The sequence below is a fragment of the Oncorhynchus clarkii genome, chromosome 13 (genome assembly GCF_045791955.1).
Source record: "Oncorhynchus clarkii lewisi isolate Uvic-CL-2024 chromosome 13, UVic_Ocla_1.0, whole genome shotgun sequence".
In the NCBI taxonomy this organism is placed as follows: Eukaryota; Metazoa; Chordata; class Actinopteri; order Salmoniformes; family Salmonidae; genus Oncorhynchus; species Oncorhynchus clarkii.
Genome location: NC_092159.1, coordinates 10,210,814 through 10,230,010, shown reverse-complemented (window position 1 = coordinate 10,230,010; position 19,197 = coordinate 10,210,814). Strand labels below are relative to the sequence as shown.

General features: G+C 41.4%; 2 protein-coding genes across 5 annotated transcripts in view; both read left to right on the top strand.

Annotated features, from left to right (window-relative positions):
- Window positions 1–2,114: 2,114 nt before the first annotated feature.
- On the top strand, window positions 2,115–6,421 carry LOC139424369 (ATPase H+ transporting V0 subunit e2). The gene is made up of 4 exons (XM_071176121.1): window positions 2,115–2,324; window positions 2,703–2,750; window positions 3,184–3,283; window positions 3,586–6,421. Exons 1-3 carry the CDS (start codon window positions 2,227–2,229, stop codon window positions 3,275–3,277), a joined length of 240 nt encoding a protein of 79 aa, XP_071032222.1. The 5' UTR covers window positions 2,115–2,226; the 3' UTR covers window positions 3,278–3,283; window positions 3,586–6,421.
- Window positions 6,422–8,758: 2,337 nt separating this feature from the next.
- The window catches only part of LOC139424368 (CREB3 regulatory factor-like), a 31,223-nt gene continuing 20,784 nt past the window's right edge, over window positions 8,759–19,197 (top strand). Inside the window, exon 1 of one of the 4 annotated variants that reach the window (XM_071176120.1) lies at window positions 8,759–8,907. The gene's annotated coding sequence lies outside the window, so the exon portion shown is untranslated. Of the gene's footprint in view, window positions 8,908–9,087; window positions 9,294–10,124; window positions 10,315–10,609; window positions 10,676–19,197 lie in introns of those variants that run through there. The other 3 variants (XM_071176117.1, XM_071176118.1, XM_071176119.1) reach the window with 3 other exon arrangements.

Genomic DNA, 19,197 nt, shown 5'->3' with positions numbered 1-19,197 from the left:
TTCACAACAGTATCTCGGACCTGCCTGGTGTGTTCCTTGTTCTTCATGATGCTCTCTGCGCTTTTGACGGACCTCTGAGACTATCACAGTGCAGGTGCATTTATACGGAGACTTGATTACACACAGGTGGATTGTATTTATCATCATTAGTCATTTAGGTCAACATTGGATCATTCAGAGATCCTCACTGAACTTCTGGAGAGTGTTTGCTGCACTGAAAGTAAAGGGGCTGAATAATTTTGCACGCCCAATTTTTCAGTTTTTGATTTGTTAAAAAAGTTTGAAATATCCAATAAATGTCGTTCCACTTCATGATTGTGTCCCACTTGTTGTTTATTCTTCACAAAAAAATACAGTTTTATATCTTTATGTTTGAAGCCTGAAATGTGGCAAAAGGTCGCAAAGTTCAAGGGGGCCGAATACTTTCGCAAGGCACTGTATATATATATATATACATATATATATATATACACTGAGTATACAAAACATTAAGAACACCTGCTATTTCCATGACAGACTGACCAGGTGAATTCTCGTGAAAGCTACGATCCCTTATTGATGTCACTTGTTAAAACCACTTCAATCAGTGTAGATGAAGGGGAGGAGACAGGTTAAAGAAGGATTTTTAAGCCTTGAGACAATTGAGACATTAAGTGTGTGTGTGTGTGTGTGTGTGTGTGTGTGTGTGTGTGTGTGTGTGTGTGTGTGTGTGTGTGTGTGTGTGTGTGTGTGTGTGTGTGTGTGTGTGTGTGTGTGTGTCATTCAGAGGGTGAATGGGCAAGAAAAGTGCCTTTGAACAGGATATGGTAGTAGGTGCCACACACATTGGTTTGTGTCAAGAACTGCAACACTGCTGGGTTTTTTCAGGAATGGTCCACCACCAGAAGGACATCCAGTCAACTTGACACAACTGTGGGAGGCATTTGAAGCATCCCTGTGGAACACGTTTGACACCTTGTGGAGTCAGTCCATGCCCTGACGAACTGAGGCTGTGATGAAGGCCCAACTCAACATTAGGAAGGTGTTCTTGTTGTTTGGTATACTCAGTGTATGAGAAAAGATGTAGATATCCTGCAGTACAAAACTAAATCCGTGTCTGTGGTGAATGGGTTAATTCATGCTGTTGACTTGCGCTACAGCATGACAGCAGCTGGGAACATGGCTACTTAGCATTCAGTCACATGTTGTTTGTTCCTTGGCATTTATGCTATTAAATGTGGCAACACATTGAAAATAACCTACGGATTAAGCATATTATATTTAAGCAACAAGGCCATAAGGGGGTGTGGTATATCGCCAATACCATGGCTTTACCATGGCTAAAGACTGTTCTTAGGTACCACGCATCGCGGAGCGCTAAAACACAGCCCAAAGCTGTGGTATATTGGCCATATATTCTAAAACCCCTGAGGTGCCTTATTGCTATTATAAACTGGTTACCAACTAAATTACAGCAGTAAAAATGCATGTTTTGTCATACCATGGTATACGGTCTGATAGACCACGGCTTTCAGCCAATCAGCAATTAGGGCTTGAACCACCCAGTTTATAATTACACAACAAGGCCAGGGGAGGTGTGGTATATGGCCAATATACCACGGCTAATGCCTGTTCTTATGCAAGCACAATGCGGAGTGCCTGGATACAGCCCGTAGCCGTGGTATATTGGCCATATGTCACAAGCCCCCGAGGTGCCTTATTGATATTATAAAGTGGTTACCAATGTAATTAGAGCAGTAAAATTACATACTTTGTCATACCCCTGGTATACAGTCTGATTTACCACAGCCAATTAGCATTCAGGGCTCGAATTACCCAGTTTATAATTAGCTATAACCAAGGCCATTACAGTGACCAGTGTATTAATTTTAGGAAAAAGTGTGGTCCAAACTATACTTACTTTTAACTCGGCAACATTGTTACATTGTGTCAACAATTTGTTACTGTTACATTTCACTTCCGATCTGCTGTCAGACTAGGCCTATACGCATTCCACTAGCCAGTCGCTCCTCTCTTAATACTGACGGACACACCATCTAAACCAATCAAAGACTGCAATCACAACGCTCCCGGCCAATCGGAGGCGTTTTAATGGGAGAAGGCGGGAGAAAACTGCAAGGGGGTTCTTGATAAGGAACGCAGTGGACCCGTTGATGCTGTTGTTCTAGCTAAGGACACAATTTGATATTTATTTATCTTTCAACCGGTGATCTATTCGGTGTAACGATGGGCTCTTTCGCGCTGCCGATGATCTGTTTCACCACGTTATGGGCGCTCGTTGGTATTGTAGCACCCTTTTTCGTGCCCAAAGGACCAAACCGAGGGTAGGTGTCCTACCTACCGTTATCCATACAAACGCATAACAGAAGCTAAAAATTGTGTATAATGGTAATCTGATTAATGGTAATCTGGTAAATATTTATATTAGCTTTTTTTTAAGGCAAATATTTTGCATTGTAAGGATATGTTCCTACATCTCGGATTGTAATGAATGAACGGGATGGAAACAGTGGGCCCTGGACAGAAGCCTTATACGCATCGATCCTCTCTCTCTCTCATCCCTGCTGTTGGCCCGCTCGCAATGCAGTTGTCACAGTAGTAGCTACTGTATATCAAAGATGTCGTTCATATTAAGCAGGTTATAGTGTGTGCTTGCGATGATAGCTGATATGGTAATGTGTATGAACTCTTTCTGTTCACAGGGTTGTCATCACTAGTTTGATCTTGACAGCTGTTTGTTGTTGGTTATTGTGAGTATGGGTGTCCTGTCAGGTTCTCTACTCTATGTTATCTCTAAGTCTACTTACTGTATAAGTTAATGTCAGGTTCTCTACTCTATGTTATCTCTAAGTCTACTTACTGTATAAGTTAATGTCAGGTTCTCTACTCTGTTATCTCTAAGTCTACTTACTGTATAAGTTAATGTCAGGTTCTCTACTCTATGTTATCTCTAAGTCTACTTACTGTATAAGTTAATGTCAGGTTCTCTAGTTGCTGTATAAGTTAATGCCGGGTTCTCTACTGTGTGTGTGTGTGTGTGTGTGTGTGTGTGTGTGTGTGTGTGTGTGTGTGTGTGTGTGTGTGTGTGTGTGTGTGTGTGTGTGTGTGTGTGTGTGTGTGTGTGTGTGTGTGTGTGTGTGTGTGTGTGTGTGTGTGTGTGTGTGTGTGTGTGTGTGTGTGCAGCTGGCTGATAGCCATCCTAGCCCAGGCCAACCCTCTGTTTGGACCTCAACTGAAGAACGAGACTATCTGGTACCTCCGCTACTTCTGGGAGTAACACCAGGTCAGTCCTACTGTCTAATTATAACGCCTGACATAGCACTGTATAATAGCTTTCAAGAATAAGCGTTAATGTGTCAGGGCCGCGAACCCTGACACACACAGCCTAGGATACCAGAGATGGCATGGGTTGGAATCTGACCTACTGTCATTCAGACTCGCAGTCTCTCCTACCTTTCCTGTCTTCTCTTCACTGGCCTAGCTCAATAAAACACAGAAAACCAAGCAAAAATAATTGTAAAAAGAATAATCATGAATAAACTAGGTATATAGAGTTTATAATGGCTCCTCTCTTTCTCTCTTCAGGGTTGGGTTCTCTTTGATGCTCCGTTGATCACATATCTTCATTCCCTTCATCCATCCTGGACTGGATTCTTTTACAACTTGACTCCTGAACCCGTCTATACCCTCCTCTTTACATCCCCGGCTACATTCCTCTATCCCTCCATCCCAATGTCTTTGTTACGTCACTGCAACGTTGTCAGAATGTTTTGCATCGCCATCTGAACCTGCAGAAGTCCGATAGGAGAGAATCTGCACTGTCCAATTTACAGTAGCTATTACAGTGAAAGAATACCATGCTATTGTTTGAGGAGAGTGCACAGCTAGGAACTTGAAAAGTTATGAATAAACCAATTAGGCACATTTGGCCAGTCTTGATACAAAATGTTGAACAGAATGCAATGGTTCATTGGATCAGTCTAAAACTTTGCACATACATTGCTGCCATCTAGTGGCCAATATCTAAATTGTGCCTGGGCTGGAATGATACGTTTTGGCCCTTCTCTTGCATTTCAAAGATGATGGTAAAAAAACAATACAAAAAAACATATTGGTTTTTTCTTTGTATTATCTTTTACCAGAACTAATGTGTTATATTCTCCTACATTCATTTCACATTTCCACAAACTTCAAAGTGTTTCCTTTCAAATGGTATCAAGAATATGCATATCCTTGTGTCAGGTCCTGAGTTACAAGCAGTTCGATTTGGGTATGTCATTTTAGGTGAAATTTTGGTGGGGGGGAAAGGGTCCGATCCTTAAGAGGTTTTAAACAATCATGTTCTAATGTTGGGATCAAATCTGTGACAACATAGATAAGCGATGTATAATACTCCTTAGACAGAAAAGTATATGACACTATATATGTAAGGATTGTATGAAACATATATCTAGGCCATCATGCTGCTGCTGTTCCAACGTGTTGTAGAATGCATGCAGAATTCTATTTATGGGAAAGCAGGTATGAAATTAATATGACATATCAAATGATATAATATAATTGTATGTGTTACATATAATCCTTACAGGTGAGAAATGTTCTATTTTTGAGCAAAACAATGTATTTGTTTTGATAATGCACTGGAAGGCATAGCTCACACTGATAAACCCGATATTACCAGGTCGCATATAGATGTCATTTGCGTCTCTAGCTACAGTTAAAACGTGTAATCGTGGAGGTTTAGTTGACCTGTTATTGTTATTGTTTACAATTCCTCTACATGTTGTTGTTGTTATTATCATCATAAGAAAGTCTTAATAGAAGTGTAGTATTTATTTTTACTGACGTCCTGGCTCTTACATAAGTTGACTGTTATGTTATGTGGAGTCAGTGTCTGTATTATGTTACTTTGATGATTATTGTTGAGTCATTCTGTGTGTAAATACTAGTACATTACCAGGAGTGGTTGGCTGGCCAACGGCCATGAGAAACTACACTCGAGAGCCCCACTCCATTTTAAGCGTCTTTAAAATCTCAACCACTAGGACAACTCCTTACTCTAGCCTCTCTCCTTTCCCATCGTCGCTCTCCAGGATCGTTACGGTCCTCCTAGGGTTGCAAAATTCCAGAAACTTTCCCCAAATTCCCTGGTCAGAAATCCTGGTTGGAGGATACCCAGATTTCCTACACATTCCCTTCTAATTCCAAGAATATCCCTACTGGGATTTCTGGAAACCTGGGAATTTGGGGAAATTTCCTAGAATTTTTCAACCCTAGGTCCTCCTAGTTACCATGGTGATCATGATCACAATATCAGCCAGTGTTTGTCGTCGACCACAATACAACTAGTCTTGCTGCAGGGACAGGGTTGGAGGACTCAATTCCAACTCAACAATTAACTCCCATCAATTCAGGAATTGAATGAAAATGTCCCTATAAAATGAACTGAGAAATCATAATTATGAATTGAAACATTTCCATTCCTAAATAAACTTGAGTTGAACTTGAATTGACTCCAAACGCTGCATGTGCTTGCTATCAGCCTCTGCCCCCTTCTTGTGTAAACGATGTGTGATGCTTTCTGTAGGAAGGTACCCCAGCTCCAGCCAGCCACAACAACCTTCCCTGCCCTCCCTCCACCCCCACCCAGAGAGAAGCCATCTTAGCCTGAGTGCCAGTCTTGTTAGTGCCACCATGCCAACTCCTTGTCATTCGCTGTCATACTAAACATGTTTGGCTTGACAATCACACCAATGTAGTTGGCACGATGGCACAAACACATCTGGGACCAGGCTAGGGCCTCCTATCTCTGAGACAGCTTGTTCCTCAGCTCAGCCAAAAAGTCAAGAAAGATACATCAATATACAGCTACTTTTGAGAAAGACCAAATGATGTTGTGTTTTCCTTTAAGCCTTGTTGATCGTTGTGGTGGCGGTTTACAGAGGGATCAAAAGTGATAGATCAAGTCCACGTCCCCAATGGCAACCTATTGCCTATACTCTATAGCGCACTCCTTTTAATCAGGGCCCATTGGGCTCTGATCAAAAGTAGTGCACTATGTAGGGAATAGGGGGTAATTTAGGACGCTCCCCGAAGTAGACATGATTCAGCCCAGGGCTGACATGAATAGATCAGTTTACATGAGAGTCCTCTGTTCTATGTATTCCAGCTATGTAGATATGTGGATATGTGGAAGCCTCGGTCCATTATTACGAACACTAGACCTAGGTTGCAACGGGCACAACAGCTCGTTCATTGTGGTCACCATGGAAACATTGAGCGTATAGATGTGTGTGTTTTTGACACTGGAAAAAGACTTGTCTGACTCAGGCCTTGTGTAAGTGTGATCTAATGTGTAGGTGTATACAGTGACATTGTCCATGTGAATCCCTTAGTAAAAACCCTATTTCAATGTCTGGTACACTGTGTCATGTCTCCTTCTGAATCCTCCTCAGCCTGCACCTGACACTTGTCTCTATCGTACAGACACACACACACCTGAATATTATGAGCACTGTTCTTTACCATTCATTTACACAGTTAGAATGGAGGTTTGTACAGTTAAAGTTGACATTTAGACAGTTAGAATGGAGTTTAAAGGGACATTTACACAGTTAGAATGGAGTTTAAAGGGACATTTACACAGAATGGAGTTTAAAGGGACGTTTACACAGTTAGAATGGAGTTTAAAGGGACATTTACACAGTTAGAATGGAGTTTAAAGGGACGTTTAGACAGTTAGAATGGACTTTGTACAGTTAAAGTTGACATTTACACAGTTAGAATGGAGTTTAAAGGGACATTTACACAGTTAGAATGAAGTTTAAAGGGACATTTACACAGTTAGAATGGAGTTTAAAGGGACATTTACACAGTTAGAATGGCCGTTAAGGTTATAGCTAAAGGAAACCTCTAGCCTTACGGCTATAGAGGGGAAAAAAACAATTGAACCATTTGTGCAACCAGCGGATTAGGGATTACAGGGTTACATAAAATTACAGACATCATTCATCATCTAGGATCAGACAGTTGTGATTACCCAACATTATGGGCCTGCTGCTGCTGTGAAGGTGATGGAAAATCGTTGTATCCCAAATGGCACCCTACAGACAATGATGACTGAGGAAGATACAGGACTATATGAGATGAACTGTAGACAGTGGAGGGAAGTTTTTACTTTGAAATTCCTATTTGGTCTTCAACAATCTCAAACACGCACACACACACACACACACACACACACACACACACACACACGCACGCACACACTTTCAACAGTCTAAACCTCTCTGTCTCATTTTAAACAACAACCCACCTGGGCTATGACTATTGTTTTCAACAGAATGAAATGGCCTTGGTGTCTCATAGTTACCATGTTCCACAGTTCTGGCCATAGAGATAGAATCAGAACACAGACTGACACACTCTAGAATATCTATGGTTCTGACAGGCTTGTTCAGTGATTGGATTAAAATCAAATCAAATGTATTTATATAGCTCTTCTTATATCACCTGGCGCCACAAAGTGCTGTACAGAAACCCAGCCTAAAACCCCAAACAGCAAGCAATGCAGGTGTAGGAGCGCGGTGGCTAGGAAAAACTCCCTAGAAAGGTCAAAACCGGCAGGATATAACCCCACCCACTTTGCCAAAATGTCTGTGATCATTCTCTGTCAGCTGCGTTGTTCTCTCCATTGCATATGGAATGTGTCATATGCTGTGGCCTATATCTACTGCCGACTGGGAGAGGACATGCTGTACGTATAGCACACACAGGCGCGCATGAACGTGCACACACTCTCTCTCGCTGTGTTTCTCACAGTACACACAAGTACACACCCTCTCTCACAAACAAACGCACACTCGCTGTGTCTGTCTCTCTCTGTCACTCACACCACACTAAACTGTTCTATAATTAATGAAAGATAACGTACTCTCTCTCTCTCTCACACACACACTAAACTGTTGTATTATTCATGGTAATGTAACTTGACGTTCTGCACACACACAGACAAGTGGCTACCTACTTTTGTGTGGCATTCAGATTTAAAATAGAAAAGGAACATATGATTACTGTCTGTAGATCTGGGCTGCTTATCATTGTGATACTGGTCTGCATGTAGCAGAGTAGGCTAGCTAGGCTAGACACTTTTAACATTACATTTTAATAGGAATCTGACCTATATTCTCGGATTTAATGTAATTATCTGCCTATAGAGCGGGGCAGCAGGAAGCAGGCTAGAGCCCCCGGTACAGTAAGTAGTCGTGCGGTTCAACGGGTTCAGTCCCTCATTCTTCACCGTGTCCTAAAGATGGTTCACATGAACCCGCCCCAGCTCTGACGTTACGCCAGCCATATCCGTTTTCACTAGGCGAGTTCGTTTTGCATGGTCCGTTGCCCCGGTTGAATGAAGACGTCACTTAAGGCCCAAGAGAGTGATCTAAAATAAGCAAAATCCTGCAAACCGGGGCACCGGGCCTTGCAAAACGAACTCGACCACTAGAATTGAGCGCTGCCATGAACTTGTATGCCCTCGTGCACCGAGAGCCTGTGTTTACCAGTTGACACAGTTTCCATTTTGCATCAGGAGTTTTCCTCCGTTGCTCTGCGAGCCGAGCGCGCGTGTCTCGGTCCTTTCGCTTTTAAGAGGAGGCCGTGTCAAATTTAACCGAGTGTGTATTCCATCCTACCATTAACATGTAAGCACAATAACAAAACATATAACATCCTCGGAACAATGTTCACGCCCTCCCCTCCCCTCCAAAAAGCGGATGAGAAACTAAAGTATTATCATTCCGCCGAAAAATTGAAAGTAGACTAGGCTACCAGTTCGCTCTTTTTTAATTGTGAGTCATACGGGCGACACCATGTGATGCGTAAGGGGGTTAGACCGCTCCGTGGAGATGTGTAAGTTATTTACGAGCTTCTATAAAATAGGATTAGGTTTATCTAGGCATTATGGAGTTAATCATTCAAAATGTATTAATTGTGTCTGGTCTCATTTCGAAATCTGCTCTGTTTTGGATCAGACATTATCCTGTACAGCCTTGATGTCCCCGTTTGATCAACTATGGACTAGCTCGACACCAGCTGTTTAAAACTAACTTCCTTTATGTCAGGATAAATGATGTGTTTTGGGTATTATCACTTTCGCCGTGTTATCACACTTGTATGTGCGTAATAATCTTTGGAGTGGTTAAGGCAGACATTTTACACTGGTGTGGGTTAGTAACCTTGTAGCCTACTTGTCTGAAGAGGATTCTTTCAAGGGGACACGGACGAAACCTAATAAGGTATAGCTATGTAGCTAGTCACTTAAGCTTTGTAATTTACTGAAGTTGGTAGTTATCCCCTCTTGGATTTACCTCGTATTTCGGCTAAGTATTTGCGCTATTATTTTGTTAAATGATTTTTAGTAGAACCGATACAAAGTATATTTAGGGAGGAGGGTTCAACTACATATTGAGAGCGGTGCATGCTTTTCGATCTCCTGAAAACGCTTTCAACTTTGGCCGTAGGCTATTGTCACTGGCTGTTACTGTACACATTCGAATCGGTTAGGCTACTGTCACTGTCGGTCACATTCGCGTCGGTTAGGCTACTGTAGCCTACACAGTCAGGTGTAAGAAATGACAAAAGGGGAAACGAGGTAACTTATTTTATATCGAAATATTTTACTCGCAACCTATTCGTTTTTTTTTAGGTCATGACTATAAAGAATGTAGACTGTAATGTAGGCTCCATTGTGGCGTGCGAAGCCACTCCACACGCTTTCTAAATCTGGCGTTTCGTGCGGTATTAAAAATTAATAATGGACATCCGGCGTTGCATGGTGCCAGCTGCGCCCCAAATTTATTTTTGGGGGGTGGTGTGCGGTGCGCGAGAATTTTGGGATTATCATTGTCTGTCAAATCGAGTTTTATCATATTGGCCCGGTATTTTAGAGATGTTATTACAATTTTAAACAAATTAAAACATTATTTGCGATGTGAGATGCCTTGCTTGAGCGCAGCCATCGGGTTTTGAGGGTCGTGTGTTCTCCCTCGCTCGGTCTCATGCCATGCGGGACCCTGCTGTCTGCCATAGCACCCTCCTCTCTCTCTAGACGGTTCTTTATCTTTGTTGTTGTGCAGTGATCGTCCAGTGGTGCAGTCAGACCAGACCAGACCACTGTGAGACCAAGACGCTGCCCCAAGTTCACATGTTGTGTGTTATTATGATGGGGTTTATCGTTAGGGTGAGGTGATGAGGAAACAGCTTAATTAAGGGATCGTCGGATGGGCACGCAAACAAGCGCGGATGAGAACGAAATAGGTTAGTTTGTTTATCTTTCATTCAGGAGTAAATAAACACGGGAAGAGAAAGAGAGGGGACGAAAGCTGGGCACCAGTTAGTCCTGAAATAAACCACCGTTTCACCAAAAGTATTCCAGTAATATTCGTTAAGATGGGAAAATAACATTATACATTAAAGTATTTCCCCAGACGAATAGACAGTGCGTGCGTCGGACCCAATTTGGCAAATTGGCTTTCCACAGACAGTCTCACTGATCGGGCTGGCCTCCGGTCTTCTCTCGTGGCTGTGTAGGCTACTCGGTGCACGCGAGTCGATCGGTTCCACGCTGACATCACGAGCTGTCTGGACTGCTCGTCTCTCTCTCTGTCCCGACTAGCAGGTGCACTTTTTTGACACTTTTATTAAATGTGTAAATGTCTAACCTACTTATTATTCACACTTTTTGTTTAGTCTATATAACGTGTTATGCAACCTAAGAGTGGCATGTAAACAGTATTGCGTTATTAGTAGGACTACTAATGGTAGGCTTTATAGAGATTTTGTCTGAAGTGCATAGGCTATGTGTATGGTCAAATTATTGTAGGCCTATAGCGTATAGGCTATGTGGCTATGTCCAATATGTCACACTGCCTTTTGACCTATATTATTCTCCAGGCCTCCGAGACATTAAATATGTGTAAAATCACACAGAGGTCGTATATGTTGTTGCTCTAGTGATATGGTGTAGCCTATATTCTGTTCAGGGTCGGCCAAGGTCGGGTGTAGACTAGTCCACCATTCACCAACATCAGGGATCGGGTATTTCCTGAACGGAGACTGGAATCCGGTCTGGAGCCACGCACACAATATGATATGTTGTTTATGTTGGATAATTGTCTCATATACAGGTATATAGAGTATATATTAGGCCTAATTCATAACCTATTGATAACTTCAAGGGGATGTCTGGGAACCTTGATAATAACTTATCAACTAATAATCAAGTCCTTAATTAGGGGAATTATGTGAGCTAGTTCAGGGCTACAACAACATTGTGAAATGTCTGGGGTTCCAAAAGATTGGTTTGAAAACCACTGCCCTAAGTAAGCTGTGGTGTTATTTTGTAGCATATAGCCTACTGATCTTGTCCTATTGGGCTTGCGTCCCACATGGAATCCTATTCCCTATGTAGTGCACATCTTTTGACTAGGGCCAGTAGGGCCCATGACCTTCTAATAGCTTCAAGGAGATGGGAACCTTGGTTATAACCTTTCCTGATCTCTATACAGTGTGATTTATTTGTAGTAGCCTACTGGGGTATCTTATTCAATATGGTCTCAAAGCCTAAACTGATCCTAAATCAGCACTCCAACTCTGAGATGCTTTATGAATACAGGCCCTGGTGTTGTCCTCATTTGTGACCTACTACCTGGATTCGGTCTTATGTAGCAAAATTTGAAATGTGTTTATTTTTATTTTTTTTACATTGGATACAAGTAGAGACTCAGAGTTAGAAAATGGTGTATCATACACTGCCATTGAGGAACAATGGAAGTTGATGAACTTCTAGACCCGTTTTTGAGAAAATGGCTCTTGAATATTTTGGTACACCTACTGGAGAGGTTTTCTTTGTCTACACCCATTCAGCATTGTTCAAATCCTCTTAAAACTTATTACGGCTGAAATCCCGTTAATGGGATCGATTTGACAACACCCAGTGAAAGTTCAGGGCGCCAAATTCAAACAACAGAAATCTCATAATTAAAATTCCTCAAACATACAAGTATTATAACACCATTTTAAAGATAAACCTGTTGTTAATCCCACCACAGTGTCCGATTTCAAAAAGGCTTTACGACGAAAGCATACCATGCAATTATTTTAGGTCAGCACCTAGTCACAGAAAAACACAGCCATTTTTCCAGCCAAAGAGAGGAGTCACAAAAAGCAGAAATAGAGATCAAATTAATCACTAACCTTTGATCTTCATCAGATGACACTAATAGGACTTCATGTTACACAATACATGCATGTTTTGTTCGATAAAGTTCATATTTATATCCAGAAATCTCAGTTTACATTGGCGCGTTACGTGCAGTAATGTTTTGCTTCCAAAACATCCGGTGATTTTGCAGAGAGCCACATCAATTTACAGAAATACTCATCATAAATGTTGATGAAAATACAAGTGTTATACATGGAATTAAAGATATACCTCTCCTTAATGTAACCGCTGTGACAGATGTAAAAAAATATTTACGGAAAAAGCACACCATGCAATAATCTGAGTACAGTGCTCAGGCACCAAAACAAGCCATACAGATACCCTCCATGTTGTGGAGTCAACAGAAGTCAGAAATAGCATTATAAATATTCACTTACCTTTGATGATCTTCATCAGAATGCACTCCCAGGAATCCCAGTTCCACAATAAATGTTTGTTTTGTTCGATAAAGTCCATTTATGTCCAAATACCTCATTTTTGTTCACGCATTTAGTTCACAAATCCAAATTCACGAGGCGCAGGCACTTAGTCCAGACAAAAAGTCAAAACAGTTATATTACAATTCGTAGAAACATGTCAAACGATGTATAGAATCAATCTTTAGGATGTTTTTAACATAAGTCTTAAATAATGTTTCAACCGGACAATTCCTCTGTCTTTAGAAAAGAAAAGGAACGCAGCTCGCTCTCACGGCTGCACGCATGATTTAGCTCAAGGCATTCTGCCAGACCTCTTAGTCAAACAGCTCTTATTCGATCCCCCTTCACAGTAGAAGCCTGAAACAAGGTTCTAAAGACTGTTGACATCTAGTGGAAGCCTTAGGAAGTGCAATCGGACCAAATGTACACTGTATCTTGGAAAACCTACAAACCTCAGATTTCCCACTTCCTGGTTGGATTTTTTCTCAGGCTTTTGCCTGCCATATAAGTTATGTTATGCTCACAGACATCATTCAAAAAGTTTTAGAAACTTCAGTGTTTTCTATCCAAAGCTACTAATAACATGCATATCTTAGCTTATGGGCCTGAGTAGCAGGGAGTTTACTCTGGGCACCTTATTCATCCAAGCTACTCAATACTGCCCCCCATCCATAATAAGTTAAGACTTAGCCCCACCCATCTCTTTAACGATTCACATGTGAGGCCATGTGCTAAACAGAGTGAGTAGTGTAGTAAACAACCACAGATTGCAAGACTAAAAGTGGTAAAAGTAGTAGCCTACAATAAGGAAAAACTCCAGATAAAAATACACTTTATCTAGTCCTATATCCTAATCAGACTTTAGTGCAGATCAGGTTGTTCTTCGCATCACCTTCTCACCTTCTGGTAAACACACTCTGTATCAAATCTAAGTTGCACAGGATGCAGAAGGTGTAAATGGTACAGTGAAATGGTTACTTGCATAGTAGCAATATCAAAAACAATAAAAATATATTTTATAATTATTACCCAGACACACTTGTCTAAATTGATGAGTCATGTGAAAGAAATGCAATAACCACCCCCAGCCACATCTAGCTACGTAGATGAGTCACTATTGTCTAGACATGTACACATATCCATGAAATACAATAGATGGCCGTAATCACCCCCAGACACACCTGGCTAACTTTTGTTTAGACGTGAAGCTAGCTACCTAAACAATGAACACAAACTGATTGTCATAGTATGAGTAGTATGAATCTGCAGGTAGCTAAAGCTAACCAACTAGGTTCAATGTTAGCTACCTAGCTAACATTAGGCTATAACTAGCAATGCAAATGGATTTCTGATTCTGGTAATATTACTACACAGATCATACACGTAACATTAGCTAGCGAGCCAGCAAGCTGACGTTTGCTAGGTAGCTAATATTACGCTTTAACTTGCAATGAAAATTACTTTCTGACTAAATTAGAAACGTATAATATCTGAAAATGTAGCTAGACTCTTAACCATGTACATGGATGAATGCTTCACGGCAGACTGGAAACTTTTAACACCGTTTTGTTTGTAGTTGCATCTTGTTTGGCCAGCGTTGTGTCAAGTCACTCGGTTCACACTGACCGTGGCGTGTGCAGAAAGTATCTCACCGCAACTTTTTCAAACTGATCTGTCGATACCGCCTGCTAAATTCAGTGAATCAATTTTGTTGAGAAAAGTAGCAAAACTTTTGTAGTTCTCGATAGGTAACGTTTTATCTTAGGCTCATAATTTAACAATTTTACTCGTATTTACCAATGGAATACACGTTTGTTATTAAGGCACATGAAAGTTCACATGTTCCAGAAGGCATTTCTGCCAAAAAACACATTTTGATCAATATGTTTAAAAAAAAGACCTTCAAATGCCTCTCCTGTGAAATAGTGTCATGTGACATGCGGCTAGCTTTCCTGAAACGGGTCACATTTGACTGGGTCATTAGAGTCCTTCTGGTCCTTTCATGTACTGCTATTGTTTTACAGATATAGGTTTAAGTAGCCTCTCTAGAGACTGATCTATTGTCAGTTATTAGTTCCCTCCTCTTCATGTTGAAGGTTAGGGGGGAAGGTAAACTGATCCTATATCTGTCCCTAATTGGCTATGTCTACCCGGAACGTTGTTTCAGGAATTCGATAAATTGTCCCATTGACACTGATCTAAGATCAGTTTTAAGTTTCCCCTCTGTCATCGACCCTCGTTAGAGCTTTGGGGTGAAGTTTTCCCCTGGGTATCGATCTTAGGTCAGCTAGAGGGGGGTGCAAAACTGACCCAAGATCGGCATTTAGGGGACATGTAAACTGATCCTAGGTGTGTCCCTGAGGGGAAACGTCTACATGGTTTGGGTTTCTAGTTAGATGCTGAACTGATCCTAGAGCTGTCCCTATGGGAGCCTCCGAGTGCATCCCAAATGGCACCCTATTCCCTATGGGCCCTGGTTCGAATGTATAGGTAATAGGGTGCTAGTGTCCCAGTGTCCAGGCTGGAATGTCTCAGTAAGGCTGTGCTTATGACCTGGTTGGCTGGCACCAGTGGCCTTTGGACTCGGTCTAAGTTATATCAACACTCAACAAATGATTGATAGATTGTTGTTTTTATATTCAGACTACTATGGTAGGCTGTAGGCAGGTATGCATTGCAGCGTAGGCATTCAATTGGACATTTGAGTAATTTAGTGTGAGCTCATATCCAGAGCAGTTTACAGTTCGGATTAGGATTAGTATTAGGCAGGAACCACACTGCACTTTTTTATATATATATATATCTCTATCTCTATCTCTATCTATCTAGGGCATTGGTTCTCAAACCTCTCCCCGGGGAACCTCAGACGTTTCACACTTCTGTTGTAGCCTTGAACTAGCTCACCTGATTCACCTAGTCGAGGGTATGATGATTAGTTGATCAGTTGAATCAGGTATGCTAGCTCTGAAATAGATGAAATACTTGGAAGGTGCTTGGGGGTCCCTGAGGAGATCTTTTGAGATCCACTAATCTATGGTACTGTATAACATTAGTAGGCTACAGTACAGGCAGGTAGTTACCCCATGAAGCCTAGTAGGCAGCTAGACAAAATACATGCATTGTTTTAATATCCAGGCTACTATAGCAATGGCACCCTATTCCCTATATAGTGCATTACTTTTGACCAGGGTCCATATATGGAGAGATTTCAGTGCCAACAGAAGTTTCATTTGAATTCCATCATTTTGAATTTCTATCAGTTATTTGCATTTGAATAGAATATATTTGAATTCACGAATTGAACACATCCCTATGGGCTTTAGCTAAGTGGGATAACACAGTCTTGTGATATGCAGTAGATCCGGTTCGCACCCAGTCAGTCACAAGAATAGGAAGTGGAAAAGCTATCCTTAGAAGAACCATGACAAGGCTATTCAATTATATTCTTATGGGGCCCACACGCCCTGCTAACGTATCCTGCGCGGCCTGTGATCACCACAGAAGGGAACAGAAGACGCGTCCATGTTCCAGGGAGTCGTAGCTTTCGGGAATGGGGTCATAATAGCTTATAGCCCAAATCATTCAAACTCTAGAGTGAAATTCATAGGAAGAACATGCGTTCAACATGCCACATTGGCTTCAGAAAACAGCCAGACCAAACAAACCCCTCTGTCCGTACCACTACCTTCTGTTTACCACAGAGAGCGTTTGATTCTATCTGTTCTCCTCTACCTTTCCTGGCTGGCAAAGTATCAGGATGTTGTCTCTGAACAGAATTTGAAAACGGAATCTGAATGTGTCTAAGTTGAATGGGTAACACTGAATTTATAGTTTGTAGACTTGATACAGACAACCAATGCAATATCTACCATATTGAAACTGAATATATACATATTGCGTTTGAATATTCAAATACATAGAAATATAATTTTTAATTGAATGCAATATTCATTAATTCCAGTTTCAAATCATTAAATACGAGTTAAATGTATTAATTCAATGATTCAATTTGAGCATTACAAATTAAATAATATCGAATTCAACTACAATATCTAAATGCAAATTCAGATGTGTTGAATTCAAATACAGTTTCTTTTGGCACTGAAATCGCTCCATAGCAATAGGGCACTAAATAGGGAATAGGGTGTATTTGGGATGCTAAATGGAGACACCACATGAAACACAGCAGCATAGGTAGAGTGACACATCGTGTCAATAGTACAGGGGTCACAGGGAGGTGAAACGAGTTTGGTGACTCTGGATTGGTTAATGGCTACATAACGTATATGATGTCAACACATCAGAATCTTCCACAGCTATAGCCTGTCTTAGTTTCTACACACACACACACGCACGCACTTTGTTTCCTCATTCCTATGTGCCTTAGGTCAGCTCAGAAGCGTAGCATGATGTTGTTGTTCCTTAAGAACAGTTCTAAGGTCAGTGGTGACCTGTGTTGAGGTCAGGGTGGACTGATCCTTGATCTGTTCTTACCGCTGCTATTTCTCTTAACACCTCGGATTATCGTGTGTGTGTGTGTGTGTGTGTGTGTGTCCATTAGTAAAATGTGATGCCGGGCTTTTGACCGGCAGCATTTTTAATTGACCGGACATTTGAGAAATGCACCGGGCCCATCTGCATTGTACCCTGATCCGGGTGTCTACCCACGGTGCTCAGAATGACACAAATCACATTCAGATTATGGTTATTCATCCTAACAGAGCATGAACCTCTTCTACACCTGCATTGCTTGGTGTTTTAGGCTGGGTTTCTGTACAGCACTTTGAGATATCAGCTGATGTAAGTTATATAAATACATTTGATTTGATGAAACTCGAGGATGCAATGACGCTCATCCTTCTTACTGAATTCTGATGCACACTTTGAAGACGACTTCAAAAAGCAATGAGGCTGATGCAACAGATCAGAACGTTTCGCTTGTTGATAAAGGGCAATATGGAAGTCTTTATAAAATAAACAACTGCTTCCGCTTTTGTACGGTGGGATTTTGACTACTTTGAAGCAAGGTAAGACATGCCTCATAATATGAAGTAAAACTTTCAGGTTTCAAACAACGAAGGATATGTTTTCAAAATGCATGCTGCCTCCAGCTCATTGTAAAGTGGTGGGTGACACGCTGATAGCCTCCCTACTGTTTCCTATGCACTGGAACGGTGAACGGGAAACGTGCTTTAATTACCAGTTGACAAATACAAATAGTATCTCTTTTTAATTGTGGCCATCAAAACTGTTTTTAACACACAATTGTATTTAGGATAGTTGTGCAATGATTGGGCTTATTAAAGCATGTTTCACTCCAGCAGCAACAAGCTGTTTGAGGAGCAGCAGCAACAACAAGCTGTTTGAGGAGCAGCAGAAACAACAAGCTGTTTGAGGAGCAGCAGAAACAACAAGCTGTTTGAGGAGCAGCAGAAACAACAAGCTGTTTGAGGAGCAGCAGCAGCAACAAGCTGTTTGAGGAGCAGCAGCAGCAACAAGCTGTTTGAGGATCAGCAGCAGCAACAAGCTGTTTGAGGAGCAGCAGAAACAACAAGCTGTTTGAGGAGCAGCAACAACAACAAGCTGTTTGAGGAGCAGCAGCAGCAACAAGCTGTTTGAGGAGCAGCAGAAACAACAAGCTGTTTGAGGAGCAGCAGCAACAACAAGCTGTTTGAGGAGCAGCAGCAACAACAAGCTGTTTGAGGAGCAGCAGCAACAACAAGCTGTTTGAGGAGCAGCAGCAACAACAAGCTGTTTGAGGAGCAGCAGCAACAACAAGCTGTTTGAGGAGCAGCAGCAACAACAAGCTGTTTGAGGAGCAGCAGCAACAACAAGCTGTTTGAGTAGCAGCAGCAACAACAAGCTGTTTGAGGAGCAGCAGCAACAACAAGCTGTTTGAGGAGCAGCAGCAGCAACAGGCTGTTTGAGGAGCAGCAGCAACAACAAGCTGTTTGAGGAGCAGCAGCTCTCTTGCTGTCGGACAGATTTTCTGCTCCAACTAGGTTCTGTACCTGTTTGCTGTTTCGTGTGATAAAAAGCGTCAATTTAATTCCACAAAATTATGCAAATGAACCTAGACCGATAAGTATGACCTGTCAAATGTACTTCCATCAACTGGTATTTCCATTAATGAATTGGCAAAAAAACGTTATTTTGCAATAGGATTTTTTTTCCCCTCCCCAAAAATTGGTCGGCGGCAATTTAAATTTATCAGGTTTTCAGTTTTGTATTGTCCAAAAGCCAGCTATTACGGGCTAACGGAAACCCTGGTGTGCATGTTCATACATTACATTCTATACATTACATTCTATACATTACATTCTATACATTACATTCTATACATTACATTCTATACATTACATTCTTTTGTTTTATACATTCCACGTTGTCTGTTCTTAGTGGAGCACTGTGGGACAGCCTTATGGGTGTAGGATGTTGTCTGTTCTTAGTGGAGCACTGTGGGACAGCCTTCTGGGTGTAGGATGTTGTCTGTTCTTA